The sequence below is a fragment of the Callorhinchus milii genome, unplaced genomic scaffold, assembly GCF_018977255.1.
Source record: "Callorhinchus milii isolate IMCB2004 unplaced genomic scaffold, IMCB_Cmil_1.0 Scaffold1, whole genome shotgun sequence".
NCBI lineage: Eukaryota > Metazoa > Chordata > Chondrichthyes > Chimaeriformes > Callorhinchidae > Callorhinchus > Callorhinchus milii.
This window is the reverse complement of record NW_024704742.1, coordinates 47,830,343-47,841,196: the sequence shown is the minus strand read 5'-3', so window position 1 is coordinate 47,841,196 and position 10,854 is coordinate 47,830,343. Positions and strand designations below refer to the sequence as shown.

At 40.7% G+C, this 10,854-nt stretch overlaps 1 protein-coding gene across 2 annotated transcripts in view; it reads left to right on the top strand.

The window, feature by feature from the left end:
• rpl9 (ribosomal protein L9) overlaps positions 1-7,863 on the top strand; it is an 8,087-nt gene extending 224 nt beyond the window's left edge. Inside the window, 7 exon segments of one of the 2 annotated variants that reach the window (NM_001292746.1) lie at positions 1,365-1,411; positions 1,507-1,622; positions 3,259-3,354; positions 3,789-3,921; positions 4,008-4,088; positions 5,764-5,888; positions 7,698-7,861. In NM_001292746.1, coding sequence (NP_001279675.1) covers positions 1,366-1,411; positions 1,507-1,622; positions 3,259-3,354; positions 3,789-3,921; positions 4,008-4,088; positions 5,764-5,870 — 579 coding nt within the window. In that variant the 5' untranslated portion in view covers position 1,365 and the 3' untranslated portion in view covers positions 5,871-5,888; positions 7,698-7,861. 2 annotated transcript variants of the gene reach the window in all.
• The last annotated feature ends 2,991 nt before the right edge of the window (positions 7,864-10,854 follow it).

The following is a 10,854-nucleotide window of genomic DNA, read 5'->3' as shown; positions in this document are numbered from 1 at the left end:
TCACCGGTTTTGTTGCCCCCCCTCCGCCCCCCCCCCGGGCCCCGGGCCTCGGCCCCGCGCCCACCGGCACTGCCGCACTGTGGGGCCCCGGCGGCGGCCTGAGGAGCGGGAGGAACCGCACCGCGCGTGTGAGACTGTGTGTGACTGTGACTGAGCGCGTGTGAGTGTGAGCGTGTGGGGCTGTGTGAGGGTATGTGTGTGTGTGGGGCTGTGTGTGACTGAGAGTGTGTGGGGCTGTGTGTGTGTGACTGAGAGTGTGTGGGTGTGTGTGTGTGTGACTGAGAGTGTGTCAGTGACTGAGTGTGTCAGGGACTGAGTGTCAGTGAGTGTGTGTGTGTGTGTCAGTGAGTGTGTGTGTGTGTGTCAGTGAGTGGTGTGTGTGTGTGTGTCAGTGAGTGTGTGTGTGTGTCAGTGTGTGTCAGTGTGTGGCTGTGTGTGTGAGACTGTGTGTGTGACTTGTGTGCAAGTGTGTGTCAGTGTGTGCGTGTATGTGTGTGACTGCAAGTGTGTGTGTGTGTGACTGAGTGTGTAAAACACTGGGCTCAACGGCGACCATTAATAAAATGTTCCTGTGGAAACCCATCGACTTTATATTCTATTAGCACTTTCGGGGAAAAAAACCTGCATTGATGTGGTCTCTTCAGTTATTATCACTTCACCTGCTTTCCTGACATTCGGCCTGGCTCGCTTGATAGGGCTCTTGCCTCTTGAGTTGGAAGATTTGGGGGTCAGACCCCTACGGGGGGAATTCGAGCTTCGTAGTCTTGGCTCACTCTCCACTGCAACGATTGAAGACTACTCTTCTTGTTGGTGATGCTGTCCTTTGGATAAAAAAGGGTCTGGCCCCAACAATCCATCAGATAAATTGGTTATTTACTTTGTGGCTATTTGCGGAGCATTTACTGTCCATAATTGGTTTGTGTTTTACTACCTGTAGGTGTTACACTTTGCGGTCAAACAGTTTGAGCTGATTTGATAATGTTCTAAGGTGCTATAACAAAAGTAAGGTTTATTATTCAGAAATCTTCAACTTCTCGCTGTTGCTGCTTTGAGAATGTAATCCTTTTCTAGAGTTTGTGTACAATAATCCTGGCATTTGGTATATAGCGGCTATAATTGTCGGGAAGGACATCCCAAAGCACTTCACAGGTGCTTATTGTGCCTGCATTTGTGGGCAGAGTTTGCGTACAGCCATGAAGTGAATGGTCAATTTTATTTCAGGATTGTTGACCAAGACACAGGGAGAGAGAAACTCCCTTTTCAAATAGTGCTAAGATCTTTAGTGATTGTCTGAGGCATATAAAATGTTGCTGAATGAATTGTTTTATCAATTATCCTAAATCATGTTTGTCATTGTATTTCAGAATGAAGACCATTCTCAGCAATCAGATTGTTGACATCCCAGACAATGGTATGTTCCTCTTACTCCTTTTTCATCGTATTCTGCTTTTATTATGATTGTTGTCTGCTTGTGCTTATTACTAAAATGGGTTTTCTTGTTTGCAGTTGAAGTGGCCCTGAAAGGCCGTAGAGTCGTTGTAAAGGGTCCACGCGGAACATTGCGCAGAGAGTTTAACCATATCAATCTAGAGCTCAGCCTGCTTGGCATTAAGAAAAAGAAGGTAGGAAGTGTTGGATGTGCTCCTTTATTAAATAACAATTTCTATCCTCATGAGTTTTTGCATTGGATGCTCAAAAATGCTGCAAAATGAAAATCCTAATTTTGCTTGACACCTCACATCAGTACTTTAAGGACTTGTGTAGCATGGTGTAGAGTGAAATATCCTTTCCTTACTTCCCCCTCTTTCTCATCTCTCTTGTCCTGCTCTTTATCTCTCCCAATGCACTAAATTTTAATTTCCAAACCTATCAGCCTTCATTGCCCCAAGAAGTGAGTTTGCTCCAATGCAGCTGGCCTGTCGTCCCATGTTCAATTAGAACTGGATTGAGGTTTGCCCAAATTGATATACTATAATAATAATCCTTGCATTTGATATAGCGTTTTCATGTCTTCTCGATGTCTCAAAGCGCTTCACAGAATAGACTGTAAAGTGAATTGACCGTATATTTGTGGGCGAAACGCGGCAGCCAATTGCGCACAGCAGTGTCCCACAAACAGTTGTGGATTGAAAATGATCAATTTATTATTGTTTTTGTTTTGGAGGGATTATACTTAGTAGTCTAATGATATTGTCTGAATATAATCAAGAAGTTCAAATATATGAAGAACCATAATTTAACCTTGAGTTGTCTTTCAAGTTTCTGGCAACATCTAGTTGTTTTTTCTTGCAGTTCTTGAATTGTCCTGTATACATTCTTTAAGCCAACGTCAAAACATCTATGTATTTACTGTTGTAATGTGAATTAAGCAATGATTCCTTTCCAGTATAGTGCAAGATTTCACAAAGAGTCTCTCTGAAATGTTTATAAAACGTTTCATCTTAAATCTACACAACTAGTGATATTGGAAGATGTGGGGATCTTATACATTAATTGCTGTGAATACTCTGTGCAGCTTTCTCTGGTGCTTAATTATTAGGTTTACATGGATCCAAACCGAAGAATTTCAAGAGCATTTTTGTCAGATCATTTTGTACTTGCAATTGTTCACAATGTGCACAAAATGTGCACCTAATCCTAATACGTACACAAAGACAGATGGAAATCACAGTAATTTATTCATGTTTAAGTGCTCAAACATAAGCATAGTAGCATCTGTATTGACTTTCTGCTAATTTGCTAATGTAAAATAGTTTAGCAATCTCTGAGATTATCCCGCGCCCTTGGTTATGAGGGGGGAAGGAACTGCCAAGTTTTTTTGTAGACTGATACTGGTCCAGGTGTGTATAGTAATCTTTAACTGGCAAGTTACACTTGCTGCTGAAACACTCGATGGATACATAAGGGAGAAGAAAATAGAAACGATTAGGAGGCAAGAAGACTCATGAGGAGTATAAACACCTATTTGGGTCAAATGGTCCTGTGCTTTCATGTTCTATATAATATGTTATTCATAGTGCTGCTTGCAGCTTTTAAAGAATATGCTGACCTATAAAATATTTTTAGATTCTATTTGTATATCCTAATAATAATATATTTTTCTGGAGTCCAAATTAAATTGTCCAGATAAGGCCTAATGATCTGTATTGTGAATATTTTGGACTAGTAAAATAGTCCTAGTGCAGCATGTTAGCAAATGTGCTTAAACTGTATTTATGGCTGTCAGTTTGTTAAACTTAGGTGCCTTCTTTTTCCCAGCTTCGAGTTGATAAATGGTGGGGTAACAGGAAGGAACTGGCCACCGTGCGCACAATCTGCAGCCATGTACAGAACATGATCAAAGGTGTCACACTAGTAAGTGGCTAACTAATGTATAGATGAACTTGTTGTGGATTTATGAACTTTGTACATAAATTGGAAAGTTTAACCATTGTAGAAGTGTCTGTTTGCTCTAAAATACCTTATGATCTGCAGACATATGTGTACAGTATATAATGTGTGCATATGTATATGCAAATAAAACCGAGGGTTAGTAATTCTCTGTCAGGAAAAACTACCCAATATACGTCTTCCTTAATGATATCATGTTGAATACGAGGTGTGGCTGAAGTTCAACCATCAGTGGCGTGGCCAATCAGTGTAAGTTGTAAATGAACTGTTACTTGCTTAAAATGTAATATTTAGGTTCTATTTTGTTTGTCGTGCCTAATGAGAGAATGTTTAATTGCACTTTTGGATGGAGATCTAATGAAACGTATGTAATATCTACAACTTACTCTTCAATTCAGGGCTTCAAGTACAAGATGAGATCTGTGTATGCTCACTTCCCCATCAACGTGATTGTTCAGGAGGCGGGATCTCTTGTAGAAATCCGAAACTTCTTGGGCGAGAAGTACATTCGTAGAGTGCGCATGAAGCCCGGTGAGTGGAAAATGTACAGTTTAAGGCTTTAAAGTAATGTAGCCACTTCCAGTATAACTTATATTTCTTTCTCCTTTTCACCTCAGGTGTTTCTTGCGCAGTTTCTCAAGCGTTGAAAGACGAGCTGATCCTCGAGGGAAATGATGTTGAACTGGTGTCTAACTCTGGTTAGTATGTGACTGCACCTCAGCCGACTTGGCTTTGTGAAAGATTGAAGAGATTGCATCTATTAAAGCAGTTTGTTAAAAATAACTCGCTGTTTTATATAAAGAACCATTGAATAAGTTGCTTGTGAAGTTGGTTCCAAGCTGAAGTGTGTACAGTCTACTCAATGATTTTCATGGATGTCATTAGTTTCTAGCAAGGTTTTTATAGTGATGTGAAATATATGCAATCTGTTACTTGCACGCTATGCAGAATGGTGGTTTAATCGTGATGTTTGCAGAATAAGTTATCTGTCTGTTCATAAAATATATATATAACTTAGGTTTGTACATATGCTCCAAATGGTTTTGCAAGCTTTCCAATTGAAGGTAATTTAAATATGAACTTAACCAAACCAGTTTGTGCCCCATAGGTGATGTTTCTGGAGATCAACAAGGTGTTTGGCTGTTGAAATGTCCTGGATTTTGACTGGTTGTTCGATCTGCTTAATGGTTTAATCGTAGCAAATAGTGCCATGTATTTGAAGCTTGGATCTGAGCGGTTATTGCAGTGTTTTAGTTTCTCCGGGTGGTTGCCTCCAGTACCAATTAACTGTAAAATACTGCAGCAGCTACTCAAAAAGATTCCACTCAAATACTTCCCAGTGCCTTTGAATATAATCTAAATTGATTTTTCTTTCGCAAGATTTCAATTTAATGTACCAAATTAAGTGATTATTTAGATTGTATGGTTTTCTGGGGCAGCTCTGCATTTACTGAAAATTTTGACAGATTTAACAATTTGTATACAGAAACCAGCCCTAGTGTAAAGCAAGGCAGTTGTACACGTGTGTTACTCTTAAACACTGCCAGTTCAGGATTGGTTTGAGTAATTCAATGATTTTTTAGGTCAAACTGAATTGGAGGGGGGAAGGGGCAAATTATTAAAATATACATAAGTTTTTTTTTACCCCAGAGAAACATTTTGCTATCTGTGTGTTTCCTTCTGCTGGTTATCCTGTATTCATTCCTACTGCCCAGCTTTCATTCCTACTGCCCAAATTTACTCACTGCCCAGTGACTGGGAGTGTCTCCTATTCCTGTATATACGTATTTGAAAGAAAAAAGGATAGTTTTTTTTGTCTTCATTGGATTATTGTTCTCCTGGTGTGCTCTTGAGCTGGTTCAAGGAACTAACTGAACAGCCTGATTTTACTCATGCTTTTCCTGACTGTGAGGTACGCCCCAAGCTCATGAATGCCAACCTGTCACAAACTAAGATTGTGAATGTATATTTGAGGGAAATGTCTAGCCCGCCTGTAAATTTGGTCAATAGGAATGGTTATGAAGTTTACATTTGATAAAATGTGTGGCCAAGTGGTGATAAGACCACTGGATTACCAGCTAACTCTTATCACCATCTTAACCACTGTGATTATTGCTTTTAAAACTCTTCTGGATATCAATTTTTTTTCAACAATGTGAGAAACTTAACTTTTTTTTAGCTGGATTGATTTTTAATAATGCTTTATATATTTAACCTTAAGCTGGTACTGATGGAATGTATACCAAAGTAACTGATCAGCTTAAGGGTAAATAATAGTTGCTATTTGATTTGTGTTTTGCTCCTATTTCCCTATCTTATTTGCATGATCCCCTCTTTTTGTTAACTTTCCTGCACGGGTTATTTATCTTCTAGCTGCCCTGATCCAACAGGCAACAACAGTCAAAAACAAGGATATCCGAAAATTCTTGGATGGTATTTACGTCTCTGAGAAGGGTACAGTTGTTGAACCCACATCATAAAGATGCAATGGATTCCAGGTTAGAAAATGCCCTTCTCCATTGGAACGGGCATGCATGGAGTTGTATGAAGAGGGAACGTCTTCATTTGGATAGACAGATCCAGCTGTCCAGTGCCGCTCATTTTTCTTTTCCAGGTTTAACACACGTGCCTTATTATATTAAGTTACTGTTTGTTCGGTTTGTCCTATCAGCCGATCCCATAAAAGGATTTTATCCCTTAACAACCTGGACTGCTGTTGTGTGTCTGTTCTGACCACCAGAACGACCAAACAGTAATCCTTTGTTTTTCTAAAGTGTGTGATCAACTTCTTGTAAGGTGACTACTAACTGCATGAAACAGCAAATTGTACATTAAAATATGTACCTTTATTAACACTTAGCAAAAAATAATAAAAAAACTTAGTTTCCTCCCCAAGCTAATTTAAAATAGCATTTACAATAGCAGACTAACTTCTGATCTAAACCAAAATACATCTCAGTTGTTACCTTGCTTCTTTCGCTTTTTAAAAAAATCTTTTTGTTGAACCTCTCCCTTTTTATTTCATAACTGCAATCATGGAAATAAACTTCTAAAAGAGTTTGCCGATGGTGGCAGGTGATTTGTCTAAATACAGTTCCTCCTGGCCTTTTTTATACAATTATAATAAAATAATAATTTGATATACCTCCTTATCGCTTTGAGACCATCTCAAAGTGCTTCACAGAATAAACTGTAAAGTGAATTGACTAATTTATAGGTTGTTACAGCACAGAAATGGGCCACATGAGGGTACATACACCCCTTCTATAATTCCTTCTCTCTCATATATGAAGCCAGTCTCTTAATTAGGATAGCTTTCTGCTTGAACTACAGCTTCCTGCCGGAAGTTCCAGTTTTTGCCCAGTTAGCAGTAATTGTAATGGTGTTTTATGTATGCCATTCTTAGCATATGCATAAAATAAAAATCTATCTTTTAGTCAACTGACTGCTGTTTGAAGCTCCAGACTCCTCCAGGTAGTTTGCTGCACCTTCATTGAAGATTTGCCCACAGTGGCAGTAATGCTGCTATTGGTAAAGCTGTAATATAAAGGCAGCATTATGGTTGCCTTTTGCTTCAGTGTCCCTTGTTAGAGGCTGTGAGTAGTTAGGTGCTTAGGGAATAACGTATCGAGAAGATAAACCGATTTTAATCATGCGTTCATTCTACCTGCTTGGTTTCCATTGTGGAGTATCTACATTTTGGACCATTCTGATGAGAGAACATGGGAAATTCCTCTTGATGGTTAATATCTATTTAATATTGATGTGACTTGGCTAAACAGATATACAGGAGAAAAAATGTAGAAACTGGTCATATTAGGCATTATTTAATCCAGAAATCTCAGGTTTTTATGTACATTTCTCCCAAAGCAAAAAGACCTATATAGGTACTTAGAAGAGCTGGGCTCCCTTGATGGGCCAGTGTATTAGAACACATCACCTCCAATCTATACAGACGAGTCGATCATTAGTTTGAATCCTAATTTTGTGCTACGATAGTTCTCAGACAGAGCTGCAGCTAAAGTGCTGCGATTGGCCTACCCTACCCTACCCTAGCCTATTGGCTGCGATTGGTCTAGACCCTGGAGTTGGTCTTCTAAGCATCATTTTTAGTGGTAGAACCAACTATTAAAGGGAAACTATCACCAAACATCTTTCCTGGAATCTGCAAAGTTGTACTAATATTGCTTTGTTTGCTTTCTATACTAACATTGCTTTTTGAACCTTCAGATAAACTACCTCCTTGGTGCTTTACTGTTTCTGGACCTCTAGACTACGGTACTAATATTTGTCTGTTTTACCTTCAGCTGCTCTCATTCAACAAGCAACAACAGTGCGGAAGAAAGATATTAGGAAGTTCCTGGATGGTATATATGTGAGCGAAAAGGGCACCGTGGTTGCACTACAAACTGATTAAAGCCGTGAACTCTTGGAACCGAGTCACTGGCTGAAATAAATATTCTGTGCACTCAATGTTGTGTTCAGTGTGTTTTAGTGGTGTGGCTGGAACTGATTGTAATGACTAAATCTTCAAAAGCATCGCAATTCCTGGGGTTTGTATTACATCCAACATGATTGAAGAGTTCTTTCAAAAAATTGAATGGAGATAAATTACGGATTCCTGTTATTCTGATAGCTGCACCTTGATGCCTTGACAGAGTTGCAGCATGTAGGCTTGGCCTAAAATTCTTGTCTCCAGGTCTTGGCTGCCATGCATTTCCCTGTGAATGTGGTATAAATTTAATTCTTGCAAATGTTAAATTGCTAAGATGTTTAGGACATTCCACCTAATTAAGGTATAACTAGATTTGCTGGCTTCTAATTTTTTTAGCAAATATTGGCATTCGTTATAATTTCCAATTTTTTCCAAATTATAAAATGAATTCCCATTAAACATTTATTTTTAACTATCCTTTCTACCCCACATCCATACCATGACCTGCTCTGCCTTCCCCTACCTCTGCTACATTGCCCGGCTCTGCCACTGTCTCACACGGCAGGCCGTCGAAACCCTTGTACACGATTCATGACATCCAGAATGGACTACGCAAACTCGCTGTTTGTTGGCCTCCCCAACTCCTCTCTCCATAGTCTGCAGATCATCCAGAACTCTGCAGCCCGTGTCCTCTCCTCCGCGACACCTATCGCCCATCCTCGCCCAACTCCACTGAATTCCCATCACAGAATAAAACAAATTTACCTTTGTAAAGCGCCTTTCACGTTGGGAGGACATCCCAAGGTGCTGGATAGACAGTGTTTTTGACCCGAGCTGAGGTTTGGATGGGGGGGGGGGGGGAAGGGCAGTGATCAAAGGTATGGTTGAAGAGGAGGGTTTTGAGATGGGTCTTGAAAGAGGCAAGGGAGGGGTTGAGGCATAGGGACTGCAGGATGGAATTACACAGTGGGGGCAGAGTGGTGGAAGGCCCGCCTGCCAATAGTGGGGTGAGTGAGATGGGGGGTGTGAAGCAGGCCAGATTCTGCTGAGCGGAGGGAGCGAACAGGATGGGAGGGGGGAGCAACACCGTGGAGCTTTGAAGGTGAGGACCAGGATCTTGAACTGTATCCTCTGTGTGATGGGAAGCCAGTGGAGTTGGGCCAGGATGGGGTGATAGGGTTGGGCAGCCTAGTGCAGGAGAGGACAATTTTTTTTGCAGATGTAAAATTGTATCTGCCAGCAATTAAGTAAAGCTCTCTGTGTTCATAGACTGGCTAAGAAGTACAACATAAATCAAATCACTACTGGACTGATGGAGGATTGAATTACAAATTTATGTTTCTCAAAAGAACTTCAGAAGACATCTGAGAAGATGTTTCCTGTTTGTGTCTGTTGCAAATGGTTTTGTGAGCTCCAAGGTTGCCATGGCAGCACCAGAGTACCCCCAAAAAGGCATTACACACAATTCAAATGCTTCTGCAAGTTTTTAACTCGACCGTAGGCAAGTTTCCTTTCTCCTCAAGCCTCTGTTTACCTAACAGTAAATATGAACCCCTTTGTTAGTCTATTGGCGGATCACTTTTCTGGGGATAATAATCCCTTAAAAAAATTCTAAGAGTAATAATAATTTGGTCACACAATCCACAACTATTTGTGGGTCTCGAGGATGTGATAAGGTATATCAAATGCAACGATTACAACAATAATAATAATCCTTGCATTTGATATAACGCTTTTCACATTTCGAGTCTCAAAGTGTTTCACAGAATTTATGTGTAAAGTGAATTGACTGTATATTTGTGGGTGAAACGTGGCAGCCAATTGCGCACAGCAGTGTCCCACAGACAGTCGTGGATTGAAAATGACCAATTTATTATTTTGTTTTGGAGGGATTATTATTAGGCGTGTGGAGTAAGAAAACTTGCCCAAGGTTTCGCCCTGCCTGGAATTGAACTCAGGTCTCTCGCTTGCAAGGTGAATGCTCTAACCACTGAGCTACAGGACTCCAAACATAACAGTAATTTTATCCTCTTCCTTGCGATGGCAAAATTTATCTCAGACAATGATAACATGAATTCCCTCCCAATTTAGCACATTAACACAGTGTTGAAACATTACAGCAAGATGAAGCAGGACGAAGCACAGACAACAACACGACTTGCATTTATGTAGTGCCCTCCATGCCGGGCGCCGTCTCAGAGCACTTAACAGTAGCGGAACCCGAGGCCGAGCCGGGGGAGGGGAAGGTGACCATAGGCTCACTCGAAGAGAAAGGTCTGCAGCCGCGACCTGAGATGGGGAAGGAGGGGGCGAGGTGAAGGGGTTGAGGGAGGGAGTTCCAAAGTTTCGGGGCATAGTGGCTGAAGGCACAGCCGCTGATTGTGGAGCAAAGTATTTGGGGGACACGGAGGAGGCCGGAGCCAGTAGAGCGGAGGCCAAGGGTACTGCTGTGGGGAGAGAGGAGATTTGAGAGATAGGGGGTGCCAAGGGATGTAAACACTAGAGTGAGGATCTTGAAGTCGATCTGCTCTGTGACGGGGAGCCAGTGAAGTTTGGTAAGAACTGGAGTAATTGGGGTACGAAGTTTGGTTCAGGTGAGAACACGGGTGGCGGAGTTTTGAATGATTATTATTAATGTTCTTCAATGCAGCACCAAAACCACTTGATAAATGGTCCAATCCTGTCTACTTCATGGGAAATGGAAAATAACAATGATGAATGTTGCATGAATAGTCAAATGGTGCCAGGATACCTTCCTTAAAATGTTGTTGAACACTAAATGTTTCTCCCATGTAGACCATCTGCTCACCCTCATTACTCCATTTGTAGAATATTTGAAGCAACACTTAGGCAATAGACCAAAATACCTTTTATACCTTCAAAAGTTACATTCCATGTAAATATAAACAACTGATGCAGGGGCACTAAATAACAAACACATCCTACTTGTGTAAATTCCTTACTTAAAGACTATGTGCAGATGTAGTATTTAGCAGTCAACAGGGAGCTGACACACTGACATTGGTACA